General features: G+C 51.8%; 1 protein-coding gene across 3 annotated transcripts in view; it reads right to left on the bottom strand.

The window, feature by feature from the left end:
- The window catches only part of RBM19 (RNA binding motif protein 19), a 72,923-nt gene extending 53,175 nt beyond the window's left edge, over positions 1 to 19,748 (bottom strand). For 2 of the 3 annotated variants that reach the window (XM_062009858.1, XM_062009860.1), the window contains exons 1-21: positions 19,603 to 19,748; positions 18,287 to 18,469; positions 17,633 to 17,764; positions 17,384 to 17,422; positions 16,607 to 16,826; positions 15,221 to 15,498; positions 14,644 to 14,718; positions 13,713 to 13,791; positions 12,922 to 12,993; positions 12,098 to 12,298; positions 11,130 to 11,260; positions 10,658 to 10,776; positions 9,886 to 9,982; positions 9,335 to 9,445; positions 8,285 to 8,485; positions 7,017 to 7,134; positions 6,128 to 6,282; positions 4,811 to 4,871; positions 3,085 to 3,164; positions 1,810 to 1,865; positions 364 to 480 (exon numbers count right to left, since the gene is read on the bottom strand). In XM_062009858.1, coding sequence (XP_061865842.1) covers positions 364 to 480; positions 1,810 to 1,865; positions 3,085 to 3,164; positions 4,811 to 4,871; positions 6,128 to 6,282; positions 7,017 to 7,134; positions 8,285 to 8,485; positions 9,335 to 9,445; positions 9,886 to 9,982; positions 10,658 to 10,776; positions 11,130 to 11,260; positions 12,098 to 12,298; positions 12,922 to 12,993; positions 13,713 to 13,791; positions 14,644 to 14,718; positions 15,221 to 15,498; positions 16,607 to 16,826; positions 17,384 to 17,422; positions 17,633 to 17,764; positions 18,287 to 18,469; positions 19,603 to 19,638 — 2,561 coding nt within the window. In that variant the 5' untranslated portion in view covers positions 19,639 to 19,748. The remainder of the gene's footprint in view (positions 1 to 363; positions 481 to 1,809; positions 1,866 to 3,084; positions 3,165 to 4,810; positions 4,872 to 6,127; positions 6,283 to 7,016; positions 7,135 to 8,284; positions 8,486 to 9,334; positions 9,446 to 9,885; positions 9,983 to 10,657; positions 10,777 to 11,129; positions 11,261 to 12,097; positions 12,299 to 12,921; positions 12,994 to 13,712; positions 13,792 to 14,643; positions 14,719 to 15,220; positions 15,499 to 16,606; positions 16,827 to 17,383; positions 17,423 to 17,632; positions 17,765 to 18,286; positions 18,470 to 19,602) is intronic. The other variant, XM_062009859.1, reaches the window with a different exon arrangement.
- Positions 19,749 to 22,061: the final 2,313 nt, after the last annotated feature.

Raw genomic sequence — 22,061 nt, 5'->3', positions numbered from 1 at the left:
CCTGGAAAGCTGCTGCACACCTTTCAGGCAAGAGGGAAAAAGCACCCAGTGCTGGGTCAGTGACTCTCCAGGCAGAGAGACAGCCAAGTTCTGTGGATATCTGCCTCATGGTGGGGGGACACCAGGTCTGACAGCTCACAGCAGCTCCAGCCAAAACACTTATGTGACCTCTGTCTCACCAGCAGTTTCCATCCTGCTGTAACCTGCCAAGCCATTGGTTTTACACTCAGGAAAAGCCTTGTGTAGTTCCACAGAGAAAACAAAACTCAGCCTATTAACAATCTGATAGCAAGATCCCATATGAAAACCACCCTGGCTCCAGCCCAGAGCACTCCACAGAGGCAACAGAAAGCAATTTCCTACCTGAAGAGCTCCCTGATTTCCCTGACAGTGGCCTGGAAGGGGATGTTCCGGACCAAGATCTTGGAAGTCTTCTGCTTCTTGATGGTTTGTTTCCTTCGGGATGATTTCACAGCAGGCCTGTGAGGGCAACAGAAAGGGCAGGTAAGGACCAGAGTGCCTCCAAACATCCAGGATATTCTGTCTCCTTCAAAATCAGGAAGGCAGAAAAGTGTCCTGGCTAGCTCACATTGCTGGTATCTCACTGGTGAAGAAACCAAGAAGGAATGGTTCCAAGAGATTTAAATCCTACACCTGAAAGTCAAAGTTCCCAGCTTCCTCAGCTGAGGTTAGGCAGCAGGCCTGGACTCACATTTGCCCCTAACTCTTCTTTTGACATCAGATCTAGGCACTAGTTGACATGTTGAAGTGAACAGATTCATGTCATTTCAAGCCTTTCCCTTACTGGCTTAGCAAATACCAGAGGAATGTTGGTCTTTAACTTTACAGTTGTATTGCATCTGGACAAGATAAGAGTTTACTCAACATAAACCACAGCAGCTTATTTCACAGAGCAAAGCATTCACATTGTAGGCTGGATACCTACTGAAGGGATTTCAAACATCAACGTGGATGAAAATGACTCATTAAAGAACTGAAACACAAAGTGCAGACAAGGAGCTGTCAGACTGGTCCCCAGGGGCTGGGTTTTCAAACAGATGTTGACATTGAAGAGATCTCTCCTCTAGCAGGGTTTCCAAAGTGTCTAAACTGATAGTTTTTTGGTGCCAGCATTCCCTGTCAAATGTCTGGATTCATTTTCAGCTTTGCCCTCTGTAAGATTCTGTACTGAATAAAAACTAGGAAGGAAACCATAAGAGAACCAGGACTCAAACTCCAAGTAAATTCATCCAACAAGTGGCCATCTCCTCTGCACCTGACTGCTCAGACAAGAGTTAAACACAAAGGGTTTTTTCCAAGCAAGAAAGGAACATGTATTTGTCTTGATCTCATCAGAATCAGCAGCAGAACACTACTCTTCAGCTCTTGTTCTCCCTGATGAACTAGGGTAAAAGATTTCATTACCCTGGGAATATTTGTCTTCAAGAACCCAGTGGAACTCGAGCTCTCAGTTGATTTTGCAACTCTGACTGAACTATCACCAAAGCAGAGGCCTTAGAGGAGCCTTTTCAGTGTGGGAGAAAACTCAAGCACCTGGTTCTTGCTTTGAGCTCATTTTTTGGGTCCCACTACTGCATGCTGGTTAGGGATATTAACTGGAAATGCATCACTCAGTGAGCAAACACCTTTGCATCAACTACTCAGCATTTCTGTCTTCTTTCCAAGTAAGACTGACTAAAGTGAGTGAAGCACAAGAGGGGCTGATGTGTCCAACAGGCAGAGCACTACAGCTGCATCCCTCATCAGGTTCAATGTCCCCACTTTACAGAGGTGAGACACAAGCTTTACCTGACAGCTCGCTCTGAGATCTTCACTTCCAGCTTATGGCCATCCACAGAGCAGCCCTAGAAGTGAAACCAAAGAAACAACATTAGAAGGGAGGGGAAATGAGGAAATAAATAAGAATATTGTTTAAAACAAAGTCTCAACAGCTTCCAGATACAAGCACCACATTTCACATCTTGCTTGTTCCCACATTTCTCCCAACTTTCTTCTCTGCTGAGCAGCACTCAGGCAAGGCACCACTTCTGACATGAGGCTGGAGACAGCCAGACTGACTGAAGCAGCAGCCACCATCCCTCATCTAGTTGTCCATCAACCTCAGCTCTGCCAAAAACAAGACACTTCACTGCTTTGGGCTATGGTTTCCTCCACCTTTAGACTGCAAACTCCTCCAGGCATGGACTGTCCTCCTGTTTGTTCTGGAATGAGTCAAGGATGTCAAGAAAGTCTTTTGTCTCTTGCTTCCTGCACCTCAAAGAACCTCCTGTGGTTCAGCACAGAAAACAAGCAGCCTCTTGCCTAATCATCCCTGATTGGGCACACAGCATGTAAAGTCACTACCTGGAGCCTTGCTGCCCACTCCCTCCATCAAACACCCATTTTCCTGCTTCACCTCTCCCCTGGCATCCTGCCTTTCAAAAGGACAGAGGCACATCTACAGGTAAGCTGTGGAATGTGAAAGGTTTATGTGGCTCATGAATTGTGGTCATTGAACATGCAGAGATCACCCTGAGTCACTCCTTCACACGTGCCCTGAGAGGGATCAGCCCAGCTGTCTGGCCCACCCCAGCCAAGCAGTGTGCACCAAACACTTGCATGTTTTTTCTAGCAACAAGGAGAATGATTCACTCCTTCACAGTGCTGCCAAAGCCTGTGTCACACGTCATGGAGAGGGCAGGGGGCTAGAAGACCCTGAAGCAATGGTACAATGACAGAGAGAAAAGCTCAGCTCTGCAGCAATGAACCCTAAGCAGTATTTGCTCTCATTTGGAGTGGGGGTTTGGGTCTCTGTCACCCCTGCAAAGAGCACCTTGCACAATAAACCCATTCATTTTCAATCACTGCACATTTTCTACCACCCGCCTATTGGACCAGCACTAGGAGACACTCTAAGGTCTTGTGCCTTTACATACCCTCTTCCCTCACAAATCTGACCCATTTTAGAGGCTTCTCCATCTGCCCAGTGGAACTCATAGCACTGACATCCTCAGCTCCACTTTGAATGGCACAGTTCAGCCAGCCTTTGCCCACTATCTCTGGACTGACAATGCTTTAGTGTACCTGGAGCCGGCGCAGGGCCTTCTGGGCACTCTCTGGCTTCTTGTACTCCACAAATCCAAAGCCCATGGAAAGCAAAGTGCCTGTCAGGGAAAAAAAGAGACTCCTTAAGACAGTAGGAAACAGTGAGAATGTTAAGCAGAAGATTTACAAAATAGAATCAGTTAGCAGGAGAGGGACCTGGGAGTGCTGGTGGGCAGCAAACTGACCAGGAGCCAGCATTGGGCCCTCGTGGGCAAGAAGCCAATGGCAGCCTGGGGGCATCAAAACGAGTGTGGGCAGCAGCCCAAGGGAGGTTCTGTCCCCCCTCTGCTCTGCCATATCTGCTGAGGCCTCATCTGGAGTCCTGTGGCCAGTTCTGGGCTCCTCAGCTGCAGAGGGACAGGGAACTGCTGCAGAGAGGCCAGTGCAGGGCCACCAAGATGCTGAGGGGATGGAGCATCTTCCTTGTGAGGAAAGGCTGTGGGACCTGGGGCTGCTCAGCCTGGAAAAGGCTGAGGGGGGATCTCATCAATGTTGATCAATACCTAAAGGGTGAGTGTTGAGAGGATGGGGCCAGTGTTTGTTGTGTGGTGGCCAGTGACAGGACAAGGGAGAACAGGCACAGGCTGGCACACTAGAGACACTTCTAACCTGCAATCCCTTCAGAAATGTAGTTTGGCCAACACCTGCCAAGCACTCAGCTACTGACCACTGCTGGGAGCTGTGCACCTCAGGTTGTGTCAGCTTGGACTGTCATGTGCTGTGTGTCTCAGCATCACCAAGTGCAAGCTCTGCATTTCATTTAAGAGATAAAATGACTTTGAGGTTTGCAAGGCACAAAAGGAGCAAGCACTGCTGTGCATCTGGGTGGGCAGCTGCTGGCTTCACACCAAAGGAGGAGATATCTATTCCACCTTCCTGTACAGCAAAGCTTTGCAGCATATCCCATCACACCATGCTTCTGAGCAACACAGACCAGCACTGGAGTGCTGAGGCTGGCTGAGGAAAGAAAAACCCAGTCTCCAAACCTCAATGGTAGCAGGCCACAGAAGTGACCCCACAGTGACAGAAGGGGATTGCTCTGGGAGGTGGGATGGGGTCAGCCTGGACTCCAATGTTGCTGTCTGGTGATGAGCTCACCTACAGCCAGATATGGTACTGAAGAATTTGCACCATTTCCCTTTCAGTGGGATACAAATTGCCAGGAGCCCTGTTCAAAAATCCCACACAGTAGCCTAAAATCCAGACAGACACAGCCCATCCAGCAAGCACTTGCCTGAAGCCAGCTCCTCCCTGTCCAACCACACAAGGGGCCCAAGTCCTCAGCCCCACAGCCTGCTGGGTTCAGAGCTGGCAGGCAGAAGGCAAACAGAGCCCACTCAGCCTCAGATCTTGGCCACTGTTGTGGATAAAGCCTGTCATGTACAGGTTTAATCATCATGGGGCACCAGTTCCTTTCAACATGCATCCTGCTCTGGGTGATCCTGATGGAGCTGGCTGAGCTGGCAGATCTTAAGAGAAGGCCACATCTCCACCAATCCTACAATTGAGCTGAACCTTCTAGACCAAAGCCCAGGCTATTTTTGGTTGCTGCTTTCAGCCATTTCAACAGACACACTTCTAGAAGTATTAAGGATTTCTCCAATGAGAACATAAATGCTCAGCCAGATGAATGCTAAAGCAGTGCCACACCTGAGCCCTCAGCAGCCAGCTGAGGGAAGGAATTGAACAGCAATATCTAAAGTACCTGCTTTGTCTTTCTTCTTGGATATTGTGCAGCTCTTCACAGCTCCCACTTTGGAGAAGGTCTGCAAGGAATTTGGACACGTGATTCAGTTCCCTTTGACACAGCCTTGCAACCCCACTGCAGTGACAATGTGGCAGAGCCAGAAGCTGCCAGGCTCACCTCCCCCCAGTGCACAGCTGACAAGCAGCCAGTGCAGCTGAGGCTTTGCTTCTAATGTTATTCCTGTAAGAAAAGATACATCCAGACACACAAAGACTTAAAGAAATCAATACACACGTCCCCAGAAATCCTTCAGTGTTCCTCAGGAGCAGTGCAGAGATCTGGGATGGCTCTGGAGGAACACTATGGACTACCAGATGCCCTCTGCCAGGTGGGTGGGTGACTCCTGGAACACAGTTCTTTTCCAAAGGCATGCACAGGAGAGGCTGGAGGAGAGCAGAGGTTGCAAAGTAGCTATTCAACTCCCTTATCAAACTGCAGCCAGAAGGCAGAAAGAGGGGACAAGTGTCAGTCCTTCTCTAAATGTTTGCCTTTGGCCCCAGACCCAAATGGACCAGGGTCTCTACACAGTACCACAGTCTCAAGGTAGAGGAGCACAGGGCCAGGATGGACAGACATGCCCAGCACTCTTGGGCCATGGCATGTGGCATTTCACATGGTTACAAAACGTGGCAGAGACAAGAACTCCCAGTTCCTTTTCCCCCTCTGTTGCTATTAACATCCCAGATGGCTTCAGAAGTGCTATGATCTCTCCCAAGTGCTTTCCTGAGGTACAGCAGCACAGACAGCTCAATGCTGGTAGAAGCTTAGATGAAAAGCATATCTGAGTTGAAACCATCATTTATTTCTTTCCTGCCTTAGCACACAAAGCAGCAGCACAGCTGCAAGTGCTCATCCCAAGGAGAAGCATTACAGAGAGCATGGGAGATGAGGAGTCTTCAAAGATTTCCTACTGCCTCCAGCTGTCTCAAGGTGGAATTAAACCCCACCAAAACACCCTCAGATACATGTCTGAAGTGACATCTGAAACCCCAAAGCAGAGTTCCCAGTCCCTGTACAATCCAGTGCTTCCTCCTCTCCCACTGGGTCATACTGGCTGCAGTTTAACTCCTTTTAAACACCTTGTCTTCAGCAGAAGAGGTGAAGAACAGCTTGCCCCTTGCCTTTTGCTGCAGAGTGGAGCCCTTTCATGCAGCTGGACTTTACTCCATCAGACATCTCAGCCTGGCCCTCAACCACACACTCAACCCCTTCCTGCTCCATCAGAGCAGACTGTGCCAAGCAAAGCCCAGGCCTCTCTCCTCCCTCATGGCTCACCTCCTTCAGTGTGTCTTCTGTGGTGGCAAAGTTCAGGTTTTTGATGAATAAGGTACACCCAGGAGGGCTTTGCTCCTCCTCTTCTTCTTCTTCTTCCTCCTCCTCCTCTTCTTCATCCTGTGCTGCTTTTTCCTCCAAGCTTTTTGTAGCTTCACCTGAAACAAAAAGCCCAACTTTGTCAGATGTAACCCAGCCAGATGTTGGGGTGCATGCCCACTAGCCCAGCTAACAGTGAGTAACAACACTCCAGCACAAGAGGCCACTTCTCTGCTGGCTCTTTGTGGGTGGACAGAGACTGAAGCACACTCAACACACAGGGCAGGAATATCTCCCCATGGAAACTAAAATACTGCCTGTTCCTTAAGAGTAGAGACTCCTCAAACCTGCTTCCCCAGACACCCTCACACCAAACCCTACAGCACAGCTGATGCTGTGCTCACACACAGCAAACTACACAGGTCTCCTTGCCATGAACATCCCCTTGGTAATGTTTCTAGGCTGATTCCTCCCTCTTTTTGTACAAGGACAGCCTGCATTGGGCCAGAGGTGTGCTGAGATCCCCACCCAGCCCAAGAGTTGCCTCCATGCAGCTGCCTTCCTTGCCTCCAGCACCACACAGCCCAAGCCTTTTTGGCTGAGTGGCCTGACTCTGGCTCCAGCCAGCAGGATATTTGCTGACAAGGCCCAGAAAAAAACCACACCACCTTTGAAGGAGGCTTGTTTCAGGAAAGAGGAGGGAAGAGGCTCAGTCAGACAGGGCAGGATGAAGACCTGGGTGGCACAATATGACCTGACCAGGTGCCACCCACTGCTGCCCAGCAGCTTGGTTGCCCATGGGGCAGGGCCTCTGAGGAACAGATGCCTCTGTCCTTAAGTCAAAAGTTCTTACCAGGTACCAGCCCTGCTTTGTTCTCCTCTTCTGGAGCCTCAAGGGTTTTTTTGGGGGGAGTTGGGCTGAGGAACACACCCATTGGAGCCCATTCCAGATACAATGGCACAGAATGAAACTGCAAAGAGAACACAGGAGAGAAATTAAAGGTGGAGGGCAAGGTCTGGAGAAAAAGCTCTGCTCTCAGCCTTATTTTCCTCCCAGTCTGTAATGGGAAACAGCAGTGGAAAAGCTGAACAACTTTTTCATCAGGCTAAACTTTCTTTCATCAAAGGAGTCTGTATCCAGCCTCACATGGGACCACAGTCTACTGTGTACCTCATTCTTGTGTTACCACAGGCAAAAGAAACCCTCCTAGTCCACTGAGGATTGCTAGATGTGCCACAGTCCCCTCATCTAGTCACCTTCTGCAGGTCAAGAGCCACACTCAGCCATGTAAGAATGTACCAGTGTCATGGTTTAACCCCAGCCAGCACTATGCAGCAGCTTGCTCACCCCCTGGCACCTGAAAGAACAGCCAACTAAATAAAGTGAAAAGAAAAGGTACTATAGAATAGTAATGAAATGTAACAGAGAGAAATAATCCAAGAGAAAAACTCTCAAGTGCTGCCCAATGCAATTGCTCACCACTCACTGACTGATGCCAGGGATCTGCCTCTCCCTGCCAGCTCCCCTCAGTTTATATACTGGACACAATGGTCTATGGTATGGAATAACCCTGGAACCAGTTCAGATCAGCTGTCCTGGCCATGCTCCCTTCCCAGCTTCTTGTGCCTCACACCAGGCCACTTGCTGGCAGGGCAGGGGGAGAAGCAGAAAAGCCTTTGATGCTGTGCAAGTGCTGCTGGGCAATAATCAGAACACCCCTGTGTTAGCAACAGGCTTTTCAGCACAAACCCATAACACAGCCCTGTACCAGCTACTAGGAAGAATCACAGAATGGTGGGGGTTGGGAGGGACCTCTAGAGATCATCCAATCCAACCCCCTGCTAAAGCAGGTCCCACCTGGCTCAGGTGCCACAGGAACGTGTCCAGATGGGTTCTGAAAACCTCCAGAGGAGATTCCACAGCCTCCCTGGGAAGAAAACTATCCCAGCCAAACCAGGACAACAGGGCATCTCCCTAAATCCCAAGGATGGAGAGTAAAAGCAGTGGCTCTGGGATAATTCACCTCCCTCAGAAGTCCTCTGCCCCTCACATTTGTGGCACACGCTCCTTCCTGCAGCCTCACGCTCTCCAGGCAGCTCCCTGCCCCTCACCACGCTCACCTTGGAGTAGGCCAGCTTGGTGAATGCTTGCTTGGCCTCAGTTGGCTCCAGGAACTCCACAATGGCTGTGATCCCTCCTTGTGGCAGCAGCACCCGGCCCAGGCTGCCGTGTTTGCCAAAGACCTCCTCCAGCTCTGCCACGCTCGTGCTGGCCGGCAGGTTCTTCACCAGGATCACTGTTTTACTCCGCTGTCCAGCAGCCTGCCACAGGCAGGGAGGGAGGGGAGGGGAGGGGAGGGGAGGGAAAGAAGAAAGGGGAGACAGGATTTCAAACAGCAAAACCCAGTATCTTGCTAACTGAAGATTTAGGATGGAACACATTGCTTGCTCTCACTGCACATCATCCCGTTCATGGAATCACGGTCATTTGGGTTGGAAAAGCCCTTTAAGGCCCTGGAGTCTCAGCCCTCCCCCTTCTCCTGCCAAGCCCACCCCTAACCCACAGCCCCCAGCACCTCAGCTATGTGTCTTTTAAACATTGTCAGGGATGGAGACTCCCTCACCTCCCTGGGCAGCCCATTCCAAAGTCTAACAGCTCACCCAGGGAATAAGCTCTTCCCAGTCTCCAATCTAAACCTCCCCTGATGCAACTTGAGGCCATTTCCTCTTATCCTATTACTCAATACTTGGCAGGAGAGACTGATCCCCACCTCCCTTTTCAGGTAGTTGTAGAGAGTGATGAAGAGTTCTCTCTGCCTCCTCTTCTCCAGGACTCAATGGGGTCAAACAGCCATTTAGAAAACATTCCCTGTAAGATCAACCCCCCTACAACCTCCCCTTCCATAAATCTCATGTATGGAAGTTTCAGGCCCAGATCTACCCTGGTATGGACACAGAACCCCTCCCTTTGCCCACAGCAAGCTGAGCATCCCACTGTAAGCCATTGTACTGTGTATTTCAACCAAGGGCAGTTGCATTTTCAAATGGACACAACATCTGCTAAGGGATCAATCCTGCAAGATGCTGAGGATTTATCAAAGAGAGCAGAGGAATCAGGCCATCCTAAAGAAGAGATGGGTGCCCAGCTCTGCCTCCAGCTGGGCATCTCACCTGACTGAAGGAATCCAGGCTGACTCCATTTTCAATGAGGAACTGGCGAATTTCCTGGACCAGCTGCGTCTCTCCCAGAGCCACCCTCACTGCCACGCTGTCTTTACTCTCCTGCAGGCAAGAATGTCAGTCACCTGCTGCTCTCAGAAGCAGATGCAAAGGGAATTGGGCAGAGAGCTTGAAGGTAAAATGCTTCAGCTCCTCTGCAGCTGCTGGGAGTTTTGCTGTTGGAGTCAGATGCTTCCCAAGGCAAAACAAAGCTTCCAGGAAGGATCTGAGCTCTAAGGTGCAAATTCCCCCATCAACCTCTATGTAGAAATGCAGAACTGAGCCACACAGAAGCAGACTGAGAAGGGAGGCTTGGGAGGATCACTTTGTCTTCCAATGACAAAGAGACTGTTAGGCTCAGATCCCACAGGGAGGCTGCAGCACCAAGGATGAATCAGCCTGCATGGTGCTCACTGATGCACAAAGGCTAGGAAGGCCCTGAGCACCAAGGAAATAGATAGGAAAGGGATCTCCCACCCCAACTGATCAATAACCCCACTCACATGATCCAGCACATGGCTTTTGGAGGTGTTGTACTTCTGAGCAATGGCATCAGCCACAGCATTTGTCCCCACAAACAACGTGTTCCAGTTGTGAGAGCTGGAAAGAGAAGAGACAGGTTCAGTCCCATGGCCCCTTCTCCCACTGCTGTCTCTCTGTTCAGTGGTCCTGGGAAAAAACAGCTTTGAATGCCACCATCAGCAGCCAGAGTGAAGAGTTAGAGGGAAGGAAAGCCCTGGAAGGGCCAGGATGAGGGAGATGTGACTGGAGAGACGTGAGGAAGGTGGCAGTGCAGGAAGCTGAGCTCTGCCCCCCTAGAGGTCACTGCTCACAGCTCTGTAGTTACAGCTGGAAGTTCAGACGTTGCCCCAGAGGAACACATCTGTTCAACCCATTTCCTAAAAGCAAAAAGCCCATGCAAGCAAGGCTGTACTTTTTTCCCTTCAACTTCCAAGTATCAGCCTTCTTTCAAACTGAACTGGCACTTAGCTAAAGCTCCTACTAGTAATACAGGTGGCCAAGTAGAGGAGAAAACCCCAATTACCCTAAAGAATCACAGCATCAGACCAGCTTTTGTTAGACAGCAGAGAAATGAACTCATCCACAAAGCCATTTCTGCTGGACTACTTGGACAATGGAATCAGGTGGATGAAGGAAACAGCAGCTGCACAGCATCTGCTTTACTGCCTTTGGTAGTCTACACAGCCCCTGCAGAACCCTCACATGCATTCCTGCCCCTTGGGAATGTGGCAGGTTGGGCTGAGCCCTCTGTACCTGGCACTGTTGGCTTTGTCCTTGGCCTCTTTTTGCTTTTTGTAGGAAGACTCTTCTGCATCTGCATCTTCTGGTTTTTCCTTTCTGATTGTGGATGGTAAGAGATGCATCATCCTGCCCTAGAAAAACATGCAATAAGAGGTTCAGCAGCTCTGAAAGAACCCCCACAAGTTCATCAACTAAGCAGGGTGGAGGAAATGTTCTGGCACATTTTCCAGAAGCTTTGGTGGAAGGAGGGAACCTTCCTTCCCAAAGCAAATACTGCTGCAAGTCAGAGTAGTCACACAGTGTGAGAGACTGAGACTCAATCACCTTCTCCACCTCTAGCTTAGGTTTTGGGACCTCTACCAAAAGGAACTATTCCCATGCAGCAAGGCAGAAGGGACTCAACCTGTTCAGCAACACTTGGTCATGTTACTAACAAACCCTCCCCACCAGCTGTGGTCCAATAGCACAAGCATCACTCCCCTACCTGGAACACTTGCCCATCCATCTCTGCATAAGCCTTCACTGCATGCTCAGGAATCATGTAGGTAATGAAAGCAAATCCTTTGGGTTTCTTGGTCAGTCTGTCTATAGGGAAATGGATCTCTGAGAGGGGTCCTGCAAATGCAAAGCTTTATATGAGGCATGTCCTCAGCCAGCCATCACACACCCTGAACTGGCAGCTCCTGGCCAAAGCTGGGGAGAAGGGGAGCTGGGGAGGGCAGAGCAGCTCTGGCTATTGCAGAGGGCATGTGGTGAGCTCCCAGCCTGAGGGAGGAGCTGCTGGCTGCAGACTGACAAGGCAGACCCAGCAAAAGCACCCTGAGTTCCCTTGTGCCCTGTGTGGCAGCTCACAGGGCTTGGACACACAACACAAACCAGGCAAACTCTGAGCAGTTCCATTCACCTCCAGTTAGCAATAAACATTTCCACAACCTAACTCTCTCCTTTGCCCCTGCAGGACACTCTAATGCCAAGAGAACCTTGTTGTTTTTAACTTTGAGCTAGAAGGGGGAAACTTCAAGCTTCCACCTGACCTGCCAAACATGGATGTGAATTTGGGGTGTGTCTCAGGGGTTCACCTCCTGCCTCTGGGATCTAGAAATTCTGCATGATGAGCATTTCATACAGCAGGTGCTTTTGGTTATCTTCTCCTCCTCCCCATCCCACCAGGACTCAGAATGGCAAGAGCTTTTAGCATTGCATCAGAGATGCAATGAGAGAGGTGAGGGCAGACACACACTGCAGCACATGCCTCGAGCAAAGGAGCACGGAGCCAGCACCAGTTTCAAAGCCAAGCAGCCACACACCAGACAATAAAGATGATGGGACTTGGTCTATATTCAAGAGGTGTGGGACACAGAGCTTTGTCCATTTACACCCAGCAAGAAAACCTCTGTGTATCTAAAGGGAAGATGTAGCCCTGCAAGGCCCAGCCCCACAGCAAATACTTACCGTACTTGGAAAAGATCTTCTCCAAGTCCTCCTCAGTGCTAGTAAAGGGAAGATTCCTGACAAAGAGTCTCCCTGATTCAGATAAGTCTTCTTCCTCCTCATCATCTCTCTTCCTTCTTTCCCATGGCTGCTTATCAGGTTTTGTGGTAACAGTTTCCTTGGGGGTGTCCTTGCATCGGAACACCCGAACGCATCGGCCACCTAATCCACACACACACACACACAGGCACATCAGAGGCTTCACATCACCAGCACTGTGCAAAGAGCCTGGGCTTACAGCACTGACACAAGCTATTCCAGTTCCATAAGCCTTGAGCAGAACTCTCCTTGATTTAAAGACATCAAGGGAGTTCAGTGTTGTAAAAGCCAGGATAACATTTGCTAGACAACTCTGCAGTGTCCCTTCCTTTCAGAGAGCTCCAGCCCAAGGAGCTCTTCCCATCCTGCACTGGATTTCTGCAAATACAGTTTTAGTAGGTCCACTAAAGATTAGTCAAGAACAGGTTTCAAACACAGGCTTCCAGAACTGTCTGTACAAATCCCCTGCACTGCCCCACACCAGATTTAAACAATAGCATTTTTACTCCAAGAGCAAGATACACACCAAGCATAGGATAAAAACCCCAGCTTAGGCACTTGCCAATCCTCTGCTGCTTCTGACATGGCACCTGCTTTATCCCAGGTCAGCTGAGTGGAGGAAACCACCCTCACCATCTGCCTGGGAAAACTCAAACAAGGGGAAATACTTCTGTAGTGAACACTCCAGCAGCTGAGCACCCTCCCATCCACATCAGGCACAACAAGGAGAAACAAACAGCCCTTACCTATGTATTCTTTCTTTAGCTTCAAGGCCCTCTGCATTTCTGATTCACTCTTGAAGTCAACAAAGACATAACCTTGGAGGAAGGAAAGGTTCAACTGAGCATCATGTGGGGTACACACAACCACTAATTGGCTAATTAAGGGTGAATAGGGCTTTCTTTACTATAGATTCCTATAGATAAAGCATTCAGCTCCCACTAAAGTTTCAATCCAGCCTGAAAATGGCCAAGCTGCCTTTTAAAAGCTTATTCTCTACATACAAACCAAAGAAGCCTGACTTAACAGCTGAAGCAGGCTTTCAAAGGTGTCTCTAAGAGCAAATAAAAGGTACATCCACTGTTAGGCTATGAAAGGAAAGAGCACACAGCACAAAGCTGCCTGCTTCATACTCTGCTGGGTGTGCCTCCAGTAGCCACAGCTTGTCAGACCACTGTGGCTAAAGACTGCTCTGAGCCACACAGGTCAGCAAAGCCCCTGGGTGCTGCTGCAGCTATCCCAGAGGAAGAATGAGAGGCCTTTCCTTGGCATGGTTTGGGATGTTTAGGAAAATTCTGGAGGCAGATCAAAGCAGAGGCTCCTGCTGCTACTTTGAAGGGAGTACAGCCAACATTCCTCTGCCCAGGGCATCTTAGGGACAGCAAGTAGGGCAGGTGAGCTGCAAAGTCACAGGAAGGTCTGCAAGAATCAGGCCAGGAGCCAGCAATCTGCAAGTGCAGATGACAGGAGCAAAGGTGTGATTGAGAGGTTCCTGCAACTCACAGATCCAACCCCTCCTTCCACATACAGATGTTACCTGTGTTTTTCCCCTGGGTTTTGTTTCCCATTCGGATTGCCACTGGCTTCAGGGGCAGGAAGAAGTCCCAGATCTTCTGCTGCAGGAAGAGTTGTACTTGTTTGAAAAAGTTCTCAGACACAGAATCACAGAATGTCAAGGGCTGGAAGGGACCTGGAAAGATTATCTAGTTCAATCCCCCTGCCAGAGCAGCATCACCTAAAGTAGGGCACAAAGGGACTCATCCAGCTGGGTTTGAATGTCTCCAGAGAAGGAGCCTCCACAGCCCATCTGGGCAGCCCCTGCCAGGGCTCCCTCATCTCAACAGGGAAGAAGTTTTCCCTTGTGTTCTTTTGGAACCTCTTCTGTTCCAGCTTGTGCCCATTGCCCCTTGTCCTGTCATTGGCATCACTGAGCACAGCCTGGCTCCAGCCTCCTCACACCCACCCTTGATGTATTTGTAAACATGACTGAGGTCACCCCTCAGGCTCCTCCAAACTGCAGAGCCCCAGCTCCCCCAGCCTTTCATCACAAGGCAGATGCTCCACTCCATCATCTCTGTGGCCCTGCACTGAACTCTCTCCAGCAGCTCTCTGTCCTTCTGCAACTGAGGGGCCCAGAACTGGACACAATGTTCCACATGTGGTTTCACAGGGGCAGAGCAGAGGGGGAGCAGAACCTCTCTCCACCTACTGCCCACAGTCCTTCTAACCCAGCCCAGGCTGCCATTGGCCTTCTTGGGCACAAAGACTGAGGAGTTTTTTATACACACTATAAAAAATGCCACATGCACATTGAATACCTCTGCACAAAGCCAGTTCAAAAGCTTCCCTGCCTGCCCATACAGCCCTCAAAGCAGTTCTGGAAGGAAAAAGAGAAACCTCTGCAAAGAGGACACCAAGTTACCCACTGAGAACACCCTTGGGCCTCCCTTCCCAGCTCCAAAGCTTACCTCAGTGGTGTTTGAGGGGACACCACAGAGCTTCACTGTGTGTAGTCTGCTCCCTTCTGCTGAGCTGCCTTGGTTCTGCACAGAAGGAGGGAAGAAAAATAAGCAGCTGAGCAAAAACCAACAAAAATCACAGCAGAACAAGCTGGTCTTGTCCAACAAGCAGGAGGCTGAAAAGTGGGGGAGAATATCAAGAGATTTTGCCAGCTGTATCACCCTGGGCAGGAGATGCCAGATGAGGGTGTGAGCTCTGACTGGGAGAGCCAGACACAGTCACTAAAACTGGGTTGTGCAGAAGTGTTTCCTGCAGACTGAGATGGGCATGGGAAAACCAGAAAATGCTCTGAAAAGGGCACAAGCAGCACTTGCTTGGAAGCTCTGTCTTTGGCAATTCAGCCAGCACTAAGTGTAGACCCAGTAAATGTTTGGCACAGCTCCTGCCCAGTGAACTAAAAAGGCTGTTACCTGGGGGGTTCCCACAGCCTTGGAGCTGTCAGCTCATCCCCTGAGTGACTGACAGACACATCCCATCCCATCAAGCTCCTGGTTTAGGTCAGACAAAAGTCTAGTTCAGCTCTACCTCTAGCATGGATCCTTTTTTCTTCTTCCCTGCTGGTGTCTCTTGTTGTGTTTGCTGGGCTTTTGGCTTCCCCCTTTTATCTGGGTGGGTGTCAATGGTTTCTGCAATGCCTGAATCCTCCTCTTCTTCCTCCTCCTCACTTTCCTCTTCCACCTCCTCACTGTCCATTTCTTCCTCTGAACTGGATGAGGGGGAAGAATCTTTCACCACTTTAGATTTCAGGTAATCCATATCTGAGAGGTCTTTGCTGGTAGCTGCCTTCTTCCCTCCTTTCTTGGCTGCCAAAGAGAAGTGAGACCAGAGAAGTTTGTTTTGCACACAGATGCTGCTGCTGTTCTCTCTCCAGCCAGGGAAAAGCTGAGAACTCACAAAATCATGAGAAATCACCTTCCCCTCCCCTGCTCTTTCCACAGGAAGGAAAGGCTCGAGAACAGTGCAGCAATTTTACCTCAGCCCCTCTAGGCTGACAGTCTGGATCACTGGTTATACTCATGTATAAAACAAACCAGAAAGGAGTTTGGGGAACCCCATGACAAAGTATTTTGTCTCAATTTTTAACTAAATCCTTCAAGCCCACCCCAGAGGGGCTTTTCAATGCTTCATGGCAGTTTTGCAGGGAAAAAAAGTCTGAGAAAACTGTTTCTCCAAAACACCCCTCCACATCCCACCAAAGATCAACTGATGACAACCACATTTTAGTTACCCAAAGAGAGGAGCATCAGGGGAAATGCAGCTGACTCTGACAGAAAAGCACAAGGAAATAGCACATAAGGAGGGAGAGAGGCTTCAAAGCCACGTTCATCAGTGGTGAAAGGACACTGGATTCTAAGACACACAGCACACTGCATCCCAGATTTCCCAGTCTAAGTTAACCCACTACTCCACTAGATATTGTTTTCCTTTCAAGATCCAACATACTGAACTCTGTTCCTTCCCATCAGCTCTGACAGGTTGAAGGACACATCAATGTGTCCAGAAATAGACATCAAAGGCAGAGCAGATGAGTCCCCAGACATCATCTCCAGGTTACTAAATAAACAGAAACCACACCCAGCTCTGGAAATCCTGGAGATAAAAGCAACTGCAGCCTAGGAGAGCATCTAAGGGCAAGAGCTAGATGTTTGCCCTCTCACTCTTCCCTGGACATGGACTTAAGGACTCAGGGGAAGGCAAAATGCCATCCCTTTAATATCAGACACTGCATTTCCCCAGGTTCGAGAACACAACAAGCACAGTACACAGAAGGAGGCTTGTGCCTGAGAAATCACCTTCCTGACAACACTGTGTCCCTTTGGAGGCAAGACTCTGGGTGAGGACTGAGCAGCACACAGGTTCTCACATTCACCAGGACAAAGATAAGCAAAGGCTGAGAGTTCCTTTACGTACCTTTAGCTTCCTCCTCATCTTCTGAGGGTTCATTCCCATCCTCCTCCTCCTCCTCAGTCAACTCCTCAGACTCATCTGAATCAAAGTTGAGATAATCAGCTGCTGACTTTGATTTTCCCTTCTTGGGCTCCTCTGCCAAGGTGTCATTAGCCCAAGTGGCCACCTGAGACCTTTTCTGGTGAACCACCAAGAACTCCTGGAATGTTTTCTCTTCTTCCAGCTGTTGAAAAAGAAACCAAGCAGACAAGTTGTGAAGACAGGCACAGGAGAGCTAATGGTGAGTTTGAATTCAAAGGCAGTATCTCATTTCTAGCAACGCAGCTAAAATCCCTCTTGGGGAGTTCACTTTCCAGTGACAAGGCCAAGTGACTGAAAGTCTTTTCAACAATCAGTCTTATTCATCCTTTTCTTTTTGCATTGGAGGGAAAAAAAGTACTTTACAGGAGAAAAAAAATCACTAAAGAGAAAGATAAAACCTACCAGTTAAACATGACAAGTCTCACATATGGTTGGAAACCAGAACTGCTGAGGCAGGACTGTCCTGGGTGCAGTGCCTGGGCACACAGCAGTAGCTGACAGTTCAAACATTAGTCCCCAGTGCTGGGATTGTTAAAGTACTGGTTAGTGACAGCAGAACAGGACTCTGACACAGTTGGTGCCATCATATAACTTGCTTGAATTAACAGCAAGGGAAGCAGCACAGGAAAGAGCTGTTCAGCTCTTGTTCCCAACACAAGCTAGCAGGAATAGAGGGATTGTTACTCCACCTCAACTCACCTCCTTTAAGTTTTCTGTTGGATCTTTCTTCTTCTTATTCTAGGGGAAAAAGAAGATTTGTAGAGAGGTTTGTGAGAAGCACAGCCAAGATAATTTCAAGCTGCACAGTGGTACAAGGGACATGGATCTTGAGGCAGAAAACACCAGAATGTACTGTCCCAGCTGCCCTGTCCCTTTCCTCACACACAGGGCTCTCCCTGCCAAGTCACTGACACACCTCAGAGCCTCAAGGAAACAAACCAGACTCACCTTCTTTGTGCTTGCAGAAGCTGCACTTGCTACAGGTTTCTCTGGCTGTTTTTCTGGGGCAGGGAGCTTCTGAGAGTGTTTACTCCACACTTTGGGCTTTGAAGGGTCACCAAAAGACCTGCACAACTCAACCTGAAAGGAATCAGAGCAGAAATCAGCAGTCTGTTTCTCTAAGTGCTGGGTAAGCCTCACTCAGGAACCTCTCTTCTAACCCTGACAGGATGTGGCACAGGAGAACAGGCCATTCATGCAGATGTTCCCTTTCCATGTTACAAATAGATGTTCACATTCCTCAGTGTGAGGAGCAGCCTGTTGTGCTCATTTAAGCCCAGTCACGTCGCTTCTCCTATTTACCCTGAACCCTCCTCTGCCACAGCAGCAAGATGAATGACTTGAACTCAAACAATGGGCTCCAGTTCAGATAACAGCAGCTCAAAATCTGACACTGCTCTTCAAATCAGCCCTGAAATCCCTGCTGGGGCATGGGCACAGCCCACCTGAACTCAGCACCTGCCTGAGACTCAACGAGCTCTGCCACCAGGCTTTGCTTGTTTTGCTGAAGAGGATTTAGTGTCCAGGCTTTCTTGGCCTAGAGACCACCCATGAGAAACATTCTTCAGAATCAAAAGCAGCTGTTTTGAAAGAGCAACTCACTGTGATTCTAGAGGTGTCTATGAAGCTTCTGTTGAAATGGTTCAGTGCTGTCTGAGCTTCATCTTCAGTCCTGTAGCCAATGAAGCCAAACTTGCGGAACTTGCCGTCCTTGGTGAACTTCAAGCAACAGTCAGTGAGGGTGCCAAAGGCAGCAAAGAGCTTCCTAAAGCGATCCTCCTTCATCTAGGAAGGGAGGAGGCACAGCAGGAAGAGAAATCAGCAACCTGATGCAGCTAGAGGGATGCTTTGCAATCAAGTCCACAGCCTTGTTTGGGATCAAACGGCTCCTGAAGTGCTGCAGGAATCAGCCTGTCCTGGGGCAGTGCCAATCAAAAGCTCACACCCAGAATGAGAGAATGGTCAGGGCTGGGAGGGACATAAAGCACCAAACACCTAAAGGGTGGGTGTGGAGAGGATGAGGCCAGTGTTTGGTGTGTGGTGGCCAGTGACAGGACAAGGGGGAACAGGCACAGGCTGGCACACAGGCAGTGCCACTGGCACAGGAGGAGAAAGTCCTTTGGTGCTGAGGTGAGGGAGCCCTGGCCCAGGCTGCCCAGGGAGGGTGTGGAGGCTCCTTCTCAGGAGGTTTCCAACCCCACCTGGACACATTCCTGTGCCCCCTGAGCCAAGGGAACCTGCTTTAGCAGGCTTTGGAGGGCCCTTCCAACTCCTACCACTCTATGATTCTATGATCTACATATAAGCTTTACCAGAGCAGGCCTGCAGTATGCATGTTAGTGGGAATCACAGAATCCTTTTGGTTGGCAAAGCCCTTTCAGCTGCTGGATTCCCAGCCCTCCCCTCCCCCTGCCAAACCCACCACTGACCCACAGCCCTCAGCACCTCAGCTCCACGGCTTTGGGATCCCTCCAGAGCTGGGCACTCCCCCAGCTCCCTGGGCAGCCTGGCACAGGGGCTGACACCCCTCTCAGGGAAACAGTTCTCTCTCACCTCCAACCTAAACTCCCATGCACCCAGGCCTGCATAAAGCACCGCCTGCTTTTCAACTCTAACTGGTCTTGAAAAGTTTCTTCTCCATTTCAAGGGCACAGGGTCGTGTCCCCCCTCCCCATCCTACCCCCAAGGCTTCCCCCTGCTCACAGCACATCTCAACGACCTCTTCCTTCCCCCACGACATTTCCCACCAAGATACCGCTCTCCTCCCACTCCGACTCGAAGCCTCTCTCTCCTTCTCGCTCCCCATCACACGGAGGACCCTCTCCCTGCCCAAGATCCCGCGTTCCCCACAGCGTCCCCTCAGACCCCTCCTAGGCCCAGAATGCCCTTTCTACCCCTCAACCAAACGCCAGACTCACCCCGTTGGGCAGATTCTTCACGATAAGCCGCGACATGGCGGCGACAGTAACCGTGTCGCGACAGAAACCAGTCACCACAGCGCAAGGCCCGGGCACGCTCAGTTTCTCCCACGCTGACCCGTGGGCGCCGCCATCTTTAGCGCCGCGTCACGTGGGCAACGAGCGACACTGCGCAGGCGCCGGGGGCGGAAACGCCCCCCCCCCCCCCCCCCCCAGCAACGGGCCTCCCCCAGCAACGGAGCCCCCCCTCAAGCAACGGGCCTCCCCCAGCAACGGGGATCCCCTAGCAACGGGCCCCCCAACAACGGAGCCCCCCCTCAAGCAACGGGGATCCCCCAGCAACGGGCCCCCCCCCCAAGCAACGGGCCCCCCAACAACGGAGCCCCCCCCCAAGCAACGGGCCTCCCCCAGCAACGGGGATCCCCCAACAACGGAGCCCCCCCCCAAGCAACGGGCCTCCCCCAGAAACGGGGCTCCCCCAGAAACGAGGACCCCCCCAGCAACGGGGATCCCTCAGCAACGGGCCCCCCAACAACGGAGCCCCCCCCAAGCAACGCGCCCCCCCAGCAACGGGGCTCCCCTAGCAACGAGGACCCCCCCCCCCCAGCAACGGGGATCCTCCAGCAACGGGGCTCCCCAGCAACGAGGACCCCCCCCCCCCCCAGCAACGGGGCTCCCCAGCAACGAGGACCCCCCCCCCCCAGCAACGGGGATCCTCCAGCAACAGGGCTCCCCAGCAACGAGGACCCCCCCCCCAGCAACGGGGATCCTCCAGCAACAGGGCTCCCCTAGCAACGAGGACCCCCCCCCCCAGCAACGGGGATCCTCCAGCAACAGGGCTCCCCAGCAACGAGGACCCCCCCCCCAGCAACGGGGCTCCCCAGCAACGAGGACCCCCCCCCCAGCAACGGGGATCCTCCAGCAACGGGGCTCCCCAGCAACGAGGACCCCCCCCCCCCCCCCCAGCAACGGGGATCCTCCAGCAACAGGGCTCCCCAGCAACGAGGACCCCCCCCCCCAGCAACGGGGATCCTCCAGCAACAGGGCTCCCCAGCAACGAGGACCCCCCCCAAACAACGGGGCTCCCCCAGCAACGGACCTCCCCCAGCAACCGACCCTAGCAACAGGACCCCCAGCAACGGCCCCCCCCCAGCAGCTGGGCCCCCCCCAAGCAACGGGGCAGCCCCCAGCAACGCGCCCCCCTCCAAGCAACGGGGCTCCCCTAGCAACGGGGCAACCCCCAGCAACGGGCCCGGGGCGACCAGGGGCAGCAGCGCTGGAGCACCGGGAGCAGGGCCCGGCGGCGCTGAAGGACGGGCAGGAGGGCGGCAGCGCCTGCCCAAGGGTCACCATGAGCGCCCGGCAGCCCGTTGTCAAACCCCTCGGGCACGGCGCCGCGCCGCCGGCTGACGGGAGGCCCCGGGTTCCTCCGAGGCGTGCGGCTGCGGCCCCGGGCCGGAGGAGGGAGCTCCGCGCCCGCCGCTGCCCCGGGAGCGGCCCCGAGCCCGGCCGCAGTCCCGCGGGGGCTGCCCAGGACTGGGCTGCAGGCCGAGGGGAGGCTGCAGCGTGTCCCGGCTCCCTGCTTTGCTGCCCAAAACCCAGCCAGCAGGAAAGAGGAGCAACGAGAGCGGCTTGTCTCTGAGGAATAACCCAGCACGGTGGTTGGCGTGTTGCAGAAGCTCCCACGGGCAAACTCGGCCAAAGAGCACGGAAGGAAAAGCCCTGGAGGATTATTAAACAATTAAGAGGCTTGTCTCCTGCCCTGAACATCCACTGCTGGAGGGAGAGTGTGTTTTGGGGAAGAGGGGCTATTAAAGCATCCCCTCTTGCTCACAGCCCTTCAGTCCAGCTCTGCTCATCCTCCACGAGGCTCAGCAATCTGGATCTAAAGGCTGGCTTTACACCCTTATTCCCAGGGGAAGATGCCCAGGACAGCTCTCAGCACTAGTTTTTCACCTCACCTTGCCTCCACAGCTGGTTTAGCACAGGGATGGAGGCTGCCTCTGCCCAGCCCAAATCACGCTGGAGGCACAGAGGTCTCCACCTCACAACCAGCGAGGGCAGAGGCACCATCTCTGACCACCCCTGAGGTGGATTCAGCTCATCCCAAGGGCTCAAGGCAGCAGAGAGCACAAGGCAGCAAGATGCTTGAGGGAGAGCAGCCTGCAAACCAGCCACAGCACTGCTCCACAGCCCAGTGTCCTGCTGGGACTGGGATGCAGGAGTATTAACTGGAGAGCCCAGCTCGTGCCCACACTCTTCTTCCAGCTGAGCAGTGAGGGAAACACTTGCCTTTTCCAGGGAAGGAAAGCTGGGGCACCAGCCAGGCTCAGTGCACACAAGGCAGGAGAAGGTGAGATGCTGCTGGGACTGTCACCTGATGCCCTGATCAAAAGGAAAATGCAGAGCACAAACCAAGCACTCACCCCACAGCCCTCCTGGGTACCCCCAGGCAGGAG

Source organism: Colius striatus, chromosome 17 (assembly GCF_028858725.1).
Source record: "Colius striatus isolate bColStr4 chromosome 17, bColStr4.1.hap1, whole genome shotgun sequence".
Taxonomy (NCBI): Eukaryota; Metazoa; Chordata; class Aves; order Coliiformes; family Coliidae; genus Colius; species Colius striatus.
The sequence above is the reverse complement of the archived record's forward strand: the minus strand, read 5'-3'. Positions and strand labels throughout refer to the sequence as shown.